This window comes from Erigeron canadensis, chromosome 1, assembly GCF_010389155.1.
Source record: "Erigeron canadensis isolate Cc75 chromosome 1, C_canadensis_v1, whole genome shotgun sequence".
Classification (NCBI taxonomy): Eukaryota; Viridiplantae; Streptophyta; class Magnoliopsida; order Asterales; family Asteraceae; genus Erigeron; species Erigeron canadensis.
This window is the reverse complement of record NC_057761.1, coordinates 20,929,842-20,947,631: the sequence shown is the minus strand read 5'-3', so window position 1 is coordinate 20,947,631 and position 17,790 is coordinate 20,929,842. Positions and strand designations below refer to the sequence as shown.

Sequence of the window (17,790 nt, the reverse complement as noted above, 5' to 3'; positions counted from 1 at the left end):
TAAATTACATCACCCTTTCTCCTCCTCCTCCTCTCACAAAATTTGGCTTTGCCTTTTGCTGACTGATTGTGTGTGTATGTGTGTGTGATATTCTTCCGTACCTGCCAAAAACACCGATCCAAACCCCCCAAAAATACTTAACAAAAACTCACTTTTTTTTTTTATCCTTTTTTTTTTCTTTCATAAATCCGATCATAAAACACACACACACACACACACACTTCATGCTTCCACTTCAATTTCACTTCATCAAATTATTACTTGTATGATGATCATTATCCTCTATACTTTAATTTAATAATATTCACAGTAATATATTTGTATATATATAGCTACTATTATTTTTAATTAATTAGCTTTTAATTTGTTATTGTTAAGTCTGTTTAATTTAATTTCAGGTTTTTAGCATAGGATAGAACGATTGGCTGACGTCATCACCTAGTCTACTTATATTTATAGATAATAGATATATCATCAATCGATCAGTTGGTGGATTTCAAGTATGACTTCTCTTCAGCTATTACAGTTGACGGAACGAGGCCGTTCCCTCTTTTCTTCCAGTCGCAGGTACATATATATATATATATAACACTCCAGCGAGAACCGTCTTAAAATAAGAACGGTGAGAACACTTAAAAAACATCATTTTGATGAATTAAAAGTCCATATAACTAACATAGTGCATAACTAATTATCATTATTTAAGTGTTTAACAACACATTGATCCGTCAAAATCGAAAAAGCACGTTTTTTGGTGGATGCCTAATTTTGAAGAATATGCATCCAAGATGGATGCACAAAATAAAAAACATGATTTTCTTGATTTTGACATGCCAATGTGTTGTTATACACTTAAATAATGATAATTAGTTAAGCACTATGTTATGGACTTTTAATGCATCAAAATGATGTTTTTTAAGTGTTCTCACGATTGTCCCCTATATATATATATATTTATATATGTGTGTGTATATATATTGTGTTTTTTTTCCGGATTAGAGTACATAAAGTGTTTGACAATAACTTCATGGTTGGTTATTTTGCGTGCTATCTCACTATTTGTAACTAAATTTGCATAATCCAATGTATATCCGCTTTAACGTAAATCGGTTTCTACGGATTTCATTATACACAAGTCATTGTTACGGTTGACCACTTTTAAAGCTTAAACCATTATAGTTGCCACATATTAACCAAGTGAAATTTGTGCTCTTGGTATTTAGTCCCTTTACAATTCAGATTTGATGTTGATCTACTAATAATTTAAATGGTAATGTAACGATAGATGTTAATGGATAGAAATGTAGGTAAGTTTTCTTTGGCAGAGTCTGATCGTCATGATAAATTTGTAAATTGTTCTGAGATGAATGCTTAATTAACTTTATTTTAGTGACATATTCTCCTACACTTTCTGTAAATTGGTTAACTTTTTACATTATTGTAGGAAAACATTATTGCTAGCCACTGGGATTATAGTTGCTGGTGGGACTGCTGCATATATGCAATCACAAAGCAGGATAAGAAGGCCCAATGGAACTGGTGAACTGAATGGTCTGGGAGATGACCATGAACAAGCAGAGTTGGATGTCGGTAATAGAACTATTACAAAAAAGAGTAGACAAAAGAAAGGACTAAAATCACTCCAGGTTCTGGCTGCAATTCTCCTATCCCATATGGGCAAATTGGGTGCAAGGGACCTTTTAGCTCTTCTGGCCACAGTGGTATTCCGTTTCTTCTATCAAATTTCTAACTACATGTGGACTACCTTTTTTGTTACCTCTTTATATGTTTTTTAATATTATCAATTTTAGTTATTCTCCTGTTGCTACGTCCTCTTCCAATATATGCATATCCTTAACCTTGTGTTTTGATAGTGAGGCAGTTTTGGCTTTGTTGTCATTGCTGATAATAAAGATGTCAGCTGTCAAAACAATATAAATAGCAATATTGAGAAATGATCAAAATAGGTTTCGAGACATACTGGTAGTTTTCTGTGTGGGTTGAAACGTTTGAGGCCAAACTTAAACACTTGTGTCCAAAATTTGTTTTGCTGTGATTAGTTAGTGTTCCAAATATGATTGAAACCACTCTATTAGTCCGAAATAAGATAATATCTTAGAATTGTTCTTTGGGAACTTCACATTTCTTTCATGCTAACTTGAAATTGTTCTTTGGGTTTGTAAATGTGAATAAGCCGTGCTCAGTGGCGGTGAATGCTTACTTGGGGAGCAAACCGATGTGATTTGATATATAAACCATAGACTTAGTGGATATGATAACCTATTCTAAGGAGAAATCTATTCCTGCACGTAAATTTGTACATTATGCCATACATTGATATGTATTAGGTGATTTTGATCTTCTCTTTCTATGTTGTTGTCTTTGTATGTGGTGCTTTTGTGGGGATTATCCTAGCTCAGTTTTCTGATGGAAGTTTTTTGTTGTTCATAACAATAAAATAAAAATGCCATGCAAATATGCGCACAGTAACACGTATAACAAGCTCTCACACACAAACTTTACTCCTTGTACTTTTTACTATGAAGGTTATTTTAGGCACATAAAGCGTAGTAGTCCTAGTCCATCACTGTAAGTATTAAATAGCTGAACTAGTTAAGCTGTTGAAGTAAGGTTTTCTGATTTTGGATTTTTAATTAAGAGAGAAATACATAAGAGTGTCTTCTGTGGCTCTATCCCTGCTCTGTTTTTAATTCTGGTAAAAGATCTTAGGCTCCTAGAGATTGCAGTATATGATTTAAGTAATGACTATAGACGTTTTTTCTGTTTCTCATTTATTATTATTATTATTATTTTTTATTCAGGTGTTACGAACTGCTGTGAGTAATAGATTAGCAAAAGTTCAGGGGTTTCTGTTCCGTGCTGCTTTTCTTCGACGTGTGCCAACTTTTGTTCAGCTGATTATTGAAAACATTACCTTATGTTTTGTTCAATCTGCTTTGTATTCTACATCCAAGTATATAACAGGGACCTTGAGCTTGAGGTTCAGAAAAATATTGACAAAGCTTATACATGCCCAATATTTTCAGGTCTTTTGTTGTTCTAATTCTTCTAATTATTACTATTATTATTATCTATACTAATATTATTGTCACTGCTATTCTTAAATCATCTTTTGTAATTGGCAATTGTTTGTGTGGATTCCAGAATATGATATATTACAAAATGTCTCATGTTGATGGACGAATAACTAATCCTGAGCAAAGAATTGCCAGTGATGTACCCAGGTTCTGCTCGGAACTTAGTGATCTTGTACAGGAAGATCTTACTGCAGTTACTGATGGCCTTTTATATTCCTGGCGTCTGTGTTCTTATGCAAGTCCCAAGTACATAGTTTGGATATTGGTAAATCCTTAGCTTTCATAATCCTTAACCTGTCAACTTATATATAGGGTTGAGGACATGCCGATGATGTTTCACCAGTTAGTATAACATGGTCTGTGTATGTACTATGTAGGTGTCTTTTGAATCTGCGATAGAGCTATTAAAATGGCCGGATGGGGGTATCTGTTTGTACAAAGTACAAACTGAAATAGGTTGGGTCTGGCTGGGCTGACCTGAATCACTTTTAGTCGAGAAACTATAGTTGTTCCATTAGTATCTAGTATATTAAATTTATGATTAGAAAAAGCTATACTGATTTGAATAAATATACACATTAGCACCTTTGATGTGTTTGGTATATATTTTTGTAAGCTATATCTTTTTTAATAATAAATCTGTTTGAGATAAAAGTCATTAAACATAACATGATTCAACATTTTCAGTATTTATTCGTAATTGCCTTAAATTTCCATCTTTTATGTGTGATTTGCCTGGATTGATAGGATTTGGGTAACTGGCTTCTTCAGCTATGGTTGGGGGTTATATATAGGGCAGTATAACTACTATATAGGTCCTTTTAATCTACTTATATCTATTTGTGAACTATGACGTATCTGAGCATTTATTGGTACCTTCAGGCATATGTGCTAGGAGCCGGAGCCACCATTAGAAACTTCTCTCCTGCATTTGGAAAGTTGATGTCAACGGAACAACAACTTGAAGGTGAATATCGACAACTACACTCAAGGTTAAGGACTCATGCAGAAAGCATAGCATTTTATGGCGGTGAGAATAGAGAAGAATCGCACATCCAGCAGAAGTTTAAGGCACTTGTTGGGCATCTGAAAAAAGTCCAACATGAACATTGGTGGTTCGGCATGGTCCAAGATTTCTTGTTAAAGTATCTTGGAGCTACTGTAGCTGTCATCCTAATTATAGAGCCTTTCTTTTCTGGAACTTTACGGCCAGACACCTCAACTTTAGGACGAGCAGAAATGCTGAGCAATCTGAGATATCACACCAGTGTGATAATCTCTCTATTTCAGTCCTTGGGAACTCTCTCCATTAGTTCTAGACGGCTTAATCGTTTAAGGTAAGTTATTTTATTCTTAATTACCGGTTTTATATAATATACAAGGAAAAGTGCATACACTGCAAATGTTTAAGCGTTGACAACTCTGTATATGAAGGTATGTTTTCTTTTCCTGATAAAAAATAATATACAAGGAAAAGTGCATACTCTAGTAAATATCTGTAGACTGTAGTCTGTAGTATAACTTATCTAATAAATAATATGAAGGTACATTTTCTTTTCCTTGTGACATACACTATTTTTTAGATCCATACATGCACCCACACACACACACACACACTGACACTTATATACTCATATTACCTTGTTTTCCTTTTGCATGCCACTTATTTTTATAATAAACACTTTTGCTGGAGGTCTTTCTGGAAGCAAACTCTCTACCCTCAGGTAGAGTTATGACTGTCTACATTTCACAACCTCCATACTCCGTCTTTGACGGGATCGGGTATTGTTGTAATACAAATTTTGAAGAATTCGTAATGAATATTCTGTAGAATAGAGGTGATACCACCAACGAAGTAGATTCTGTATATTTAACATACTCCATTTGGAGCGATACCAAGTCTGGATAGAGTATCTGAATCATTCACACCTTTGATGCATTTATTCCTAAACTATTCACTTCCACCAGACATTCCTCAAAAAGGTTGGGCAGCCCTACCTGATAATCAAAAAGTAGGAATAACAAGACAGCAGCTAGTTATTTATAAAAAGAAATATGGTGCTTATCTGATGCTATTTGGATTCAGAGGTGGTTTATGTGTTGTTATATCTAATAGTTTTCTTATCATCTGGTTTATGCTTGAAGAGCTAAAGGAACAATACTTTTTATGTATATGTATGATTGATCAGACATGATTTTCTGTTAAAAAGTAATTCTAATACTTCAGTAGAAATGGGATAAACTTCTGAATTTAACAGCCTCACACATAATGTGTTTTTTCAACTCGCAGTGGTTATGCGGACCGTATTCATGAACTTATGGCTATATCCAGAGAATTAAGTGCAAAAGATGTACCGTCTTTACAACGAAGAGGGAGCAGTAATTATATAACCCAGGCAGATTACATAGAGTTTGATGGAGTCAAGGTAGCTGGAAATTTGTTTTGGATACAAATCTGTAATCTGTGTCTGAAACTTATTTTATCTTTTCAGGTGGTTACCCCCAGTGGTAATGTTTTGGTGGAAGACCTGACCTTAAAGGTTGAATCAGGGTCGAATCTTTTAATTACAGGTATTTAACTTATTTCTCTAGCGACTCTGCTTTTACATTATTCCTCTGTTGATATCTTGACTGAAGCATCAGTTAGAGGGAGTGTTTTGGGAGGAGCCTTTAAGAGCTTTAAGGTGCCTGGGCTTATCGTTTCTAAAAAAGTAAGCTCCTGCTGTAAGAAAAAGCTTTGTTTGGATGTGCAAGCTTTTAGCTTTTTACCAAAATTAAAAATAAGTTCCTCAAAGCTCCTAACAGCTCCCCAAAGCTCTTAAAAGCCCCTTGATTAAAACCTCATGGAAGTGGCCTTGAAATAAAAATCCCTTCGATGTGTGGCCTTGAAATAAAACTCTGCTTTTACATTATTGCTCCTCTGTTGATATCTTGACTGAAGCGTCAGTTACAGGGAGTCTTTTGCAAGGAGCTATTAAGAGCTTTTAGGTGCCTGAGCTTTTCGTTTCTAAAAAAGTAAGCTCCTGCTGTAAAGAAAAAGCTTTGTTTGGATGTGTGAGCCTTAGCTTTTTACCAAAAATAAAATAAGCCCCACAAATCTCCTAACAGCTCCCTAAAGCTCTTAAAAGCCCTTTGATTAATAGCTCACGGAAGTGGCCTTGAAAGAACTCTTCCAGAACTGTAAAGGAATTGGCATAATAGTTTTCTTGCAGTTCTTTTATTAAGGATTCACTGTCTCAATTAGATCATTGTACATACAAGTAAAAGGCATTATTAATTACATTTTTTACAATAACTTTTAACAATTTCTCATAGCTGTTAACAATAAGCTGTATGACCTTTTATGCAGGACCAAATGGTAGTGGTAAAAGCTCACTATTCCGGGTTTTGGGTGGCCTGTGGCCTTTGGTGTCTGGTCATATAGTGAAACCTGGGGTTGGTTCGGATCTCAATAAAGAGATTTTCTATGTTCCCCAGCGTCCTTACACCGCAGTAGGAACTCTACGTGACCAGTTGATATATCCCCTTACCAAGGAACAAGAAGTTGAACCTCTCACTGACAGCAAAATGATTGAGCTGTTGAAAAATGTATGAACTTTTGCATTGTGCCATTTCTCTCTTCCGGAAGCATTTTTACTTATTTAATGTGTCAAAATGTACATGGTAGGTAACAGCTTGAAACGGGTTCCGGTCAAATGGGAGGTTTTTTGTATGGATCAAAGTTGGTTAGGTTGGGTCGGCTAGATATGAATCACTTTTTACCAATTTCAATCTTTTAAAACATTAATTAGTCTACTAATCAAGTTTGCAAGAACTAACACAAATCACATATTATTATAGATATTAGATTAAATGAATTAGGAGTGTGTGCTGTATGCGTTGTACTCGAGAGGATAATTTTCAACCGTTTGACCACCTTGTTAAACCAATATGTTGATTTGATCCATTTGACTCTTTAAATAGCAAACAAAAGTATATTAATCAACCATTTAACAATGAAATGGGTCAAAATTACCACCTCTTTTCTCCATTACTTGACCGTAGATGCTCCTTTTTTTTATTTCTGTTAACAGGTTGACCTTGAGTATTTATTAAATCGCTACCCATCAGAAAAAGAGATAAATTGGGGAGAGGAGTTGTCTCTTGGGGAGCAGCAAAGGTTGGGAATGGCAAGACTTTTCTATCACAAACCCAGATTTGCAATTCTTGATGAATGCACGAGTGCCGTGACAACTGATATGGAAGAACGCTTTTGTGCTAAAGTTCGAGCTATGGGAACGTCCTGCATCACTATATCTCATCGACCTGCTCTTGTTGCATTCCATGATGTGGTGTTGTCATTGGACGGAGAAGGTGGTTGGAGAGTTAATCGCAAAAGGTCGGATTTAAATGTCACCTTTATTTTTACTTGAATGTTTTTACAGCTATGTGGATTGTATATACCAGTGCTTGCATTTTACAGCTTAAAATAATCTACAGGGAGGATTCCCTAATTCGTAATGGTACTGGTATTGAGTCTTCTAAACTGAAGTCATCTGAATCAGAACGTCAAAGTGATGCTATGGCAGTGCAACGTGCATTTGAAAATACAAACAATGTATGTCAATTCTGATATCTTTGTTTTTACCTTTTATTGGTATCTACTAGATCTAGTGGAGTTGAGGAGGAACCTGATGTATCAGAAAAATTCTTGATGGGGCTGGATCCATTTGAGCAGGCTCTTGGGTGAACTTGAATAACCTCTCATACTCTGGCATGGGTTGGTTGGGGATGCCAGATAATCAAACTTCCAAAATCTATTAGGTGGAGGTGTTGATCTTGACCCATGCAGTTAGTTTTAGTGGGTTAGCTTGGGTTGTGTTTCATATTAAACAAAGTTTCACATTTCATTTTTTATTGGACAAATCTTTCTAGTTCATTTTATTTAATGATTTGGATTATGATTTGTAATGATTATGTTTTTGTGATCATATAATACGCATGATTTTATGTAAACAAATATAAAAGGGCAAGTGTTTGCTGTTCAACCCAACATGTTCCGACCTGTTCTGAAACTGGAGTGTTTAGAACTGAACTCTTTTTGGCTGGCTACCAAGCTCACCCATTTTGCCACCTCTAAGATCTAGATTGACATCACTGGGTTACTGTCTATGCAGGAATCTGCGTTTTCTAGTTCCAAGTCACAGTCATATTTTTCAGAGTTAATAGCTGTGTCCCCATCCGAGGGTGTTGTTACTTCTATTCCTGTTGTACCACAACTGCAAAATGATCCCCGGGTACTGCCATTAAGAATAGCTGCGATGTTTAAAGTACTGGTAAGTATAATCTGCTTTGAAGCTTTTCGCTTTCTTAACTTTTACTCTTCAAGTAATTTCTATGTTTGTTTTTAAAAAACCATCTACTGTTTGCATGTTATTTGTGTGTTGTCTAAAAGAGTATTGTGCCATAGTTTTTACCTGACTTTTTCTTCAAGTATTTCATACATTCACTCTTTCCGTTGTAGTCTTTGCGCTAATACTATGATTACTACTGCGCTAAGCAGCTGATATTTTTAACATACAAGTATTATTGCAAGAATCTCACAATACATTTATACATCTTCTTGATTCACAAGGATTATATTATTAGGAGGTTATAGAGGGGAGAACAGGGAATGCTAGGCACAATAAATTAGGGTGTTAACTACTAGGTTCAAAATGCAGTGCAAGCTTTTTGATGCTGGCTATATTACGCAGTCTGCTGGGAAAAATATGTTATAGAGGAAAGATTCCAGTATTTATGCTGGTATTAAAACCTCTGAAATTTAATAAAGCTGAATTGCTATAATCATAATACTCAGTCAAAGCCCGCCTAGTACTTATTGATGAATCTCTAAAAATATACGTTAATACATTACTGGTGAACCTTAGTTTCATTGCATCGCCATTAATATGTTGGTCTTCCATATCTCTGTTACTATGCCCCCTATATGCCCTAACATCCATAGCTGCAGAACTGTTAAATACTATTATAATGTAAGTTGATGCTTGTATTTCTGCTTTCTATCTGGACTTTGTTAGCTTGAGTGTTCAAAGACATCTTTCATTTTTTTCCTCCATCCCAAACTAATTTTTCATTACAGAAAAAAACTCTTATAAGATAAAAATGACAAATTTCTTCTTCATGGCTTCACCATTTATTTAATGTTCATTTGAATTTGAAATATATATTAAGAGTATACGGGAAGCTTAATTAGTCACATCAAACCCATTTTTGAGGGGGGCAGTTATTTTTGGGACATACCAAAATTGTTGGGTGGGTAATTATTTTGGGATGGAGGGAGGTGATGAACTGATGGTAAGATTTTATTCAACAAATCAATCTCCACCGGGATTTATGAACAACATCAAATCAGCAAGATATATGATAATTGTATCTATTAACATGTATTGAAGTGTTCCGACTTCCTAAAAGAAGTTATATAAGCTATTCCAAAAGCTAAAAATCCGTCTTTTCTTTCTTTTAGGCTAATATAAGTCTTTATGTTGAGTGTACAATGATTACTCTTCTCATAGCGATGAGAAATCTATTTCAATAAAATGATCAACATGAAAAACTTACACACTCAGCTCTTTCCATGTATGGATTTTTGTTTAAAACAATGGGATGAGTTACCTAGCCACTGAATCAAGTCAAGTTAACCTTTTCCTGTAAATACAGTAATACACTGGATGGAAGTATTTTAGATGCCTGTTAGTTCCTAGATGCTCGGCTTAACCATTCTAGTTCTAATTTTAGGTGCCAACAGTACTAGATAAACAAGGAGCCCAACTTCTTGCTGTTGCCGTTCTTGTAGTTTCAAGAACATGGATATCAGATCGCATAGCTTCTTTAAATGGTATCTTCAATTCATGTTATTTCGTTTGTTTTTGATTATGATTCTACATATTCTGATTGTCAATGTTTTAACTTCACAGGAACGACTGTGAAGTATGTTTTGGAGCAAGATAAAGCAGCCTTCATACGGTTGATTGGTGTTAGTGTCCTTCAAAGTGCGGCTTCATCATTTGTTGCACCTTCTTTGAGGTATCCATTATCATTCTGAAGATATCATGTACCTATACAAACTTCAAAGAAAGTAACAAACAACTTCCCAAACCCCCCAAATCTATCTCTTTTCCTCTTAAACCAGCACACAAACGAACACCACGCCCAAGCTATATAATGTGTTGTGCTTGCCATAGTTCAGTGACTGGATTTGATTTATTTTTCTTATTTGTTATGTGAAGGCATTTGACTGCCAGACTTGCACTAGGATGGAGGATCAACTTGACTTCACACTTACTAAAGAATTACTTGAGGAAGAATGCATATTACAAGGTGACATACAGTAATATGCGTTATGTTTTACAGAAATTAAATTTTGATGTATTTTGTATATCACAAATCGTTAGGCTATTTGCTAGTATTAATTGTGTGTAACAGCTGTTCAAAAAAAAAAAAAAATTGTGCGTAAAAGGGATATTTATAGAGCTACAGGTTACACTTAGGTACCATCCAGACTAGTATATTTAAATTGTGTACCTGTCTACGATGCCTATGCAACCTAAGGACGGCGAACAACTTGTATCTTGGATTAAGAGAAATCTTGGAGTTAATAGCTGCTTGATCAAGATATGGTTGATCTATGCATTCTTACGTATAAACTGTAAACAAAGATCTTTTAAGGTAAAATTTCTTCAAGGAAATGAAAATGAACTTCCACATGCTTTGTACATGTATGGAATACAGGATTAGTTGAGAAACAGGTCATAGGATAAGAGGTGAAGGTGTATGAACACCAAGTTCATGACGAGAAGCTTGAAGCAGATAGGCTCAACTACTGTGTCCATAATAGCTTTGTATTTAGACCAAAAGAGGAATGAGAAACGGTGTGTTGGTTGCGAGCCATGAAGAACATGTGGGTCCCTTTCCAGTAAGAATTGACGACACCTGAAGTAATGACCTAGTTCCATGAAAATAACGTAAATTCATATATGAGGTGTTCATAAGTTAAGAGTTGGATGTGAAAGAGTGGATATTGAAGAATGCTTTAAACCTCTGTGACAGAGAAGGAAACGCAACAGTTTGGCTATAGAGACCAGAGTAGCTGTGCCCTTGAGTGAGGCCATTGGTTTAAAGCCAGGAAGACCTGTGCGTTGAAAAAGTACCAAAATGTACCTACAAGAAAATATGATGCCCGGGATATGGAGCACATTTTCAAACATGAAAAGTAGTTAACATGGCGGAGATCTTTTTGTGCAAAAGCTGAGGCAAGCATTGTATTAAAGTTTTTGATAATGGCACTATCGTTTATAATGACAATAATGTCAATTGACATAGACACTAATATATAAAAGCCTCATGTTTATGATAAAGTTAACAGAGAAGGATCTGTGGCGAGCTCTCAGGGGGTGTCGAAATCTTGCCACGGGGTCTGTTTCAGGCTGTTTTAGTAGAATATTTCCTTATGGTTTCTATGATAAAATGCATTTTGAACATTGACTCATCAGCACTAAGAGATAGATAGCTCAGATGTATCAGGGATTACGTGCAATAATGGTAGAATAGAGGTCGTTGTACTCATCTCTATGTCCAAACATGGAAAATATAGACTTGCAAAGGAGTAAAGGTTCTCAATGTCAACTGGAGAAATATTTTGATGAGTATGTTGATATCGCAAACTTAGTCGTTACTATTTTATAAGGTACCATGATTAAAATTGAAGCATTAATGCATTATATAGAACAATAACACGCGTGATGTAAGAAAGCCAAATGTTAATTCAAACTCATTGTCCGTTAAGCAAAGTGCATCGTATTAATTTATTGCAACCCAAAATATAATAAGTCAATTCATAAATGGTTCAAAGAGTGCAAACAGTTGTAACATTTATCTTTGTATGCCCGGGTACCTTTTGAGTTGAAAAGGTAGTCGAAGTCTGTTTTGGGTTTCAAGTTTAATATTGAGTAGTTATCGAGCTTTTGTTAATATAACACAAGCACGTGTGAGTGAGAATTCAGTCTTAAGGCCAAAGCTGTCAAATTCTTGATGTAGAAAAGGTTTACAGCTATTTATTCTTAAAATTTACTGGTTTCAGGTATTTCACATGTCAGCAGTTAGTGTTGATGCAGATCAGAGAATAACACAAGACCTGGAAAAGTTAAGCACTGATTTATCAGGGCTGGTGACAGGAATGGTAAAGCCAACTGTCGATATACTATGGTGAGACCATGTATTAGTTTATTTTAGTATATATATATTAGGTGTTTTTTTAGTAAGCCCTCATCCAGGGAAACTTTTCATAGTTATACTTTCTCACATCCATCTCTGCTGATTTTTCGATTAATGCTTAATCTTCTTCTTAGGTTCACATGGAGAATGAAAATGTTAACCGGGCGCCGTGGTGTTGCTATACTCTATGCGTATATGTTACTAGGGTTAGGCTTTCTAAGGAGTGTCACTCCAGATTTTGGTGACCTAGGAAATCGGGAACAAGAACTTGAAGGAAGCTTTAGGTTATTATTGTGCTCTTAATATGTTTTGACCTTGTTTTATGCAATGAAGCTTTTTGGATATTTCTGACATGTTATAATCTGCGTCATCCAGGTTCATGCATGAGAGGCTGCGTACCCATGCTGAGTCTGTTGCGTTTTTCGGAGGTGGTGCTCGAGAAAGAGCGGTAACTCCTTTTACTTGAATAGTTCTTTACAAGGCACAAGTATAACTGGCCTAAGCATACTGGAAAAAATCATTTGAAAGTTTGTTGTCTGTAATTGCTGAACACCTATATGATAGTTCTACAACTAAAATGCTTGGTATGCTTCTATTCATCTATTGAGAAGTAATTTAGAGAGATGAAGTTTATTTAGTCAATATAGTACGTCTCTATTATTACGGTATCACTGGCTTTTATTCCAACAATAATATATCATTGATATACTCCAGTTATGCTAGTGTGCATTGTGCAGGAGAAATCTGAATCTATACATCTCTAATGTATCATTTTATAATACTTCGGATTTGTACATTATTCCTGGCAGATGATTGAGTCAAGATTTAATGAGCTTCTGGCTCATGCCAAAGTTCTACTGAGGAAGAAATGGTTATTTGGCATACTGGATGATTTTGTTACGAAACAACTGCCTCACAATGTTACTTGGGGATTGAGCTTGTTATATGCCATGGAGCACAAAGCTGACCGTTCATTGACCTCCACTCAAGGTGATTTTGGATACATGACTTAGTTTTAGTTACTCTAAAGGTGACAGGATGGTGGTCGGTTAATGTGGGTTTGCTGGATTGACCTCAGTCACATTTTTTTCAATTTTATAGTTCTATACATTTCATTGATTAGAAAAACGATAGTTTAACGATGCTTATCTAATTTTGGGAATTAAACAAATAAGGAGGCTATGTGTTCTTTATTTGGGCAACTTTAGAAACTTAAACCCATTCTCCCTTTAACCTGTTCCGTATATATTTGACCCATTTGCCTTATTTTCTAGCATGTATTTCCATTTGATTTGTTTGAGATAAATCATAATCCAAGTCTATTTAATATTATTCCCAGGTGAGCTGGCACATGCATTGCGGTTTTTGGCATCTGTTGTATCTCAAAGCTTCTTGGCTTTTGGTGACATTCTGGAGCTGCATAGAAAGTTCATTGAACTCTCTGGTGGTGTTAATCGGATTTTTGAACTTGAAGAGCTTCTCAATGCTGCACAATCTGGTTAGTGTATTCTCTGTTATCAAGTAATTCTAATTAGTTCCTTGTTTTTGTTATTCTGTGTTTGTTTTTATGGTGAGTTATATTAATCGCCTTACTTTAAGATTGAACTGTTTTATATGTTGATTTATGAAGGCCGTCATAAGTTATAATTATTTTCGCAACATATGCAGGCTGATGGGTTGGGTAACTGGCCAAAACTGGCTCAGTTAAAAGGTTCATCTTACAGTAAGAGCAGACATGGGACTGGTCTACCTTGTTTCCTTCTAATTGAACCATTTGATTTGATCTGTTTTGTATAAAATACTCCCAAAAATCAAACCATTTATATGTAAATCGGTATTTCTATTGAATTTCCACCTGTAGTTATATGCTTTATTGTCATGTCCCTCCTATAATTGAGGATTGCCTTGATTTATGAATTTCAACTGATCATGGTTATATTTTACAGATGAGACTGTTGGCACTTCATCACAGTCCGATGAGATGCATTTCAAAAATGAGGACGGTATCTTTATTTCGGAGGTTGATATAATTACGCCATCACAGAAATTGTTAGCAAGGAGGTTGACGTGTAATATAGTACCAGGGAAAAGCCTTCTTCTTACTGTTAGTGAAAATATATTCTTTGTATAATTATTCCTCATCTACATATTTCTAACAATTCAAACATAATATTGAAGGTCCAAATGGTAGTGGGAAAGTTCGGTGTTCAGGGCTCTTCGTGGTCTTTGGCCTATTGTCAGTGGACACATTCATAAACCTTCCCACAATGTTAATGATGTTGGTGAATTCAATTGTGGTATATTATACATTCCCCAGAAACCGTATACTTGTTTGGGAACATTACGAGATCAAATTATCTATCCTCTCTCACATGACCAAGCAGAAAAGAGGGCGTTAAGTTTGTATCGAGAAGGTGAGTTTTTTTCTACCGTTATTGCTTATGTTTTCTATATCTTCTAGAGTTGGGAAAATGTTGGGGTCGAGACGGTTGCATAACGTGTCAAATGGAGTTCGTTTCAGAACAAATGTATTTTATTCAAGATGGATTCAGGTTGGAAAAAGTAAAATTTTAATGGGGGTCAAAGAGGGACGTTCTTGTTTACTGAACCAAGATGGGTTCCGTCGGGTTAACTATGTTTAATGTATCAAGTATTATAAATATTTATGGTTTTAAAAGGTATACCAGTACTATTTTTTTAGGTTTGTTTGCCTAAATAGAATTAGGTGGTTGATAATATTTGAATAATATGCATATGGTAACTATTAACCGATATGACTTGCTCTGTCGTTGGTTTTTTTTAAAGTATCATATGACCCATTAGAGATAAGATCTAACCAAAATTTACTCATTCCCAAGTAAATAGATTGAAATGGTCATCTGTGATGGTGTGATTGCCATCTTTACTTGTGATAAGGGTAATGATATAATAGGCAAGGTTTTTCGTGGGAACAACATGGATAATAAAAGATAACAAAGTTGTCTAATTATTTTAATTATAAAGATATCACATGACATGTTTATGCTATTTTTCCAGGGCAAAACGATGATGTTGACGCAAATATTCTGGATGTGCATCTCAGAACAATTCTAGAGAATGTGAAATTATCTTACCTTTTTGAAAGGGAAGGAAGCTGGGAGGCTAGTCAAAACTGGGAAGACATCCTTTCTCTTGGGGAACAACAGAGATTAGGCATGGTGAGCTTCTCTTTTAGATCCTTGATCATGGGATCTTCTTATAAGATTATGTGCCAATCTATATGTTCAGCTTTCTAATTTTTTCTGTTATTTAAGGCCCGGTTATTCTTTCACAAGCCTCGGTTTGGTGTCCTTGATGAATGCACCAAGTAAGTAAACATAGTTTACACACAAGGAAAGGATTCATTACCAATCTTTCTTTTTATATATTTATTTTCCTTTTGTATTCATTCTAGTGCTACAAGTGTGGATGTTGAAGAGCACCTTTATAGGCTTGCACGTGATCTAGGCATTACGGTTATTACATCATCACAGGTACCTACTACTGTTCTCTTGCAACAAATAAATATAGGTGATGGCTAAATCTACATCTTATAATGGGTTCGGGTGAAACGGGTAAATCTTATCCAGGGGTGAAATCGATTGTAGTGACCGCTGGGCCAACCCACTAGCACATTTTTAATTTATAGATACTTGATGTATTACTATTGATAACAAAAGTTATATGCCTCGTATCAGTAACCTTAACGTCTTTCATAAAGTGATGTATGAGCTTTTATGCATTGTAATAAATTATTGCATTTTGACATTCTTAATTCATTGAAATCGTATTTAGAGTTGGTATAACCATTAATCCACTATGATCTGAAAATAATTGGGACCTGAACAATGCTATGTGAATTGGTTGAACTTGCTACTTGCAAGTTAAATCCATTTTGTATATTCTTTATTAAGTTTGTTTAGCCACTAAAGTAAATAGTTTGAAATTTTTTGCCTTTTAGCGTCCTGCTTTAATACCATTCCACTCTATGGAATTGCGATTGATCGATGGAGAAGGAAAGTGGGAGCTTCGGTCCATCAAGCATTGAGTTAAGAGCCTCTCATTTGAAGGTGACATCATAACTACTTGTTAGGCAATTATCTATTCAGTCTTTTGGCAAAAGTTTAATGAAATAAGTAAGACCAGATATAGGGTATACAACTATATAGCTGATTGTTTCATGTATTATACGAAACATGTATATTTGTTTTGCTGTAAAACAGTTTCTATATAGTCGATTTGATTGAACTGTATTAGGAGGAATAATTATTACTAGGAATAATTATTACTACTGTATATTAGAGTTAAAAAAGTTGTTTGTTGGCTAAAGTCACTTAACAGCAATTATTTTTCATTAGCAACTAATTCAAGTATGGACTGAACAACTTTTGCACCTTATGATTGCATGTATTGTATGTATGTTCTTATTCCGGACCATTGTTCTTATCGCCAAGACATCGGGCATATACATTAATTTGACAGTAACTGAGCTGTTTAATAACAGAGAATGATAAACCAATTTAAGTAAATTAGTGCGAATATAATCATGGCAAACGTCCATGGCACAAAATGAATTATCCAACAAAATGTCTGAGTAATCATTATATCCAGTACGCAAAGTGTCATTATATATATATATATATATATATATATATATTAGAACGTGTATGGTGTATCGTCTTTAGACTTCTCAGTGTTAATAATAGAAATAGAGCAAACTTTTCTAATGAGACCTTATAATATTTTACAAATATCATGTAATCAAAACCCTTAACAATAAGGAGAATATCATATATGCCACTAGTACTAGTAAGTTTTATAATATCATATATGTCTAATTTAATTTTTAAATATCAAAAATGTCATTATTAAACTTTTAATATATCAAAAATATGCAAATGATTGAATTTATTCCAAACGAGAGTAAGTACCCGCGCGTTGCGGCGGTGAGATGGTGGGGTGATACCTAGGTCATAGAGTATGATAGGTTATAGGAGTTGATATGTCATATAGTATATGATAGTCAAATGCCTTAGCCGTACGGGTTCCGCCCTCGGATTTAAAAATTTATCGAAAGTATATTGAATGACATCTCTAATGAAAGAGCATGAAATTTTAAGAACACCCATACAATTTTTATAATTTATCGATGTAAGGTTTTTGAGATAAAAGATTTTGAATGAATTGGAGGAATAAATGATTTATTGAGGAGAGAGAAAAAAGATGATTGGTTGAGATTTGAGAAGATAGAAAGGGTATTATAGTTATTTTAGATAAATATAGAATAGATAGGAGAGACATTTTGGGAAAGTACTTAAAATCAATATTGAAAATTTCAAGTTCAATGTTGAAAATCTAGGAAAAATCTGCTTTATAATATAGTATAGATAAAACGTTATTATCCATTAAAACTCTAGATAAT

The 17,790-nt window shown here is 34.7% G+C and overlaps 1 protein-coding gene across 1 annotated transcript; it reads left to right on the top strand.

The window, feature by feature from the left end:
• LOC122602262 (ABC transporter D family member 1-like) lies at positions 1–16,621 on the top strand. Its single transcript, XM_043774974.1, is given in 27 exon segments — positions 1–263; positions 399–567; positions 1,445–1,721; positions 2,823–3,047; positions 3,166–3,363; positions 3,981–4,435; positions 5,389–5,524; positions 5,591–5,669; positions 6,448–6,686; positions 7,172–7,476; positions 7,578–7,695; positions 8,255–8,413; positions 9,876–9,975; positions 10,055–10,163; positions 10,367–10,457; positions 12,217–12,341; positions 12,485–12,634; positions 12,726–12,798; positions 13,160–13,340; positions 13,690–13,848; positions 14,297–14,458; positions 14,529–14,546; positions 14,549–14,764; positions 15,387–15,547; positions 15,644–15,696; positions 15,784–15,862; positions 16,330–16,621. Coding segments are annotated over 26 exon segments (4,020 nt in total). The 5' UTR covers positions 1–263; positions 399–502; the 3' UTR covers positions 16,417–16,621.
• The last annotated feature ends 1,169 nt before the right edge of the window (positions 16,622–17,790 follow it).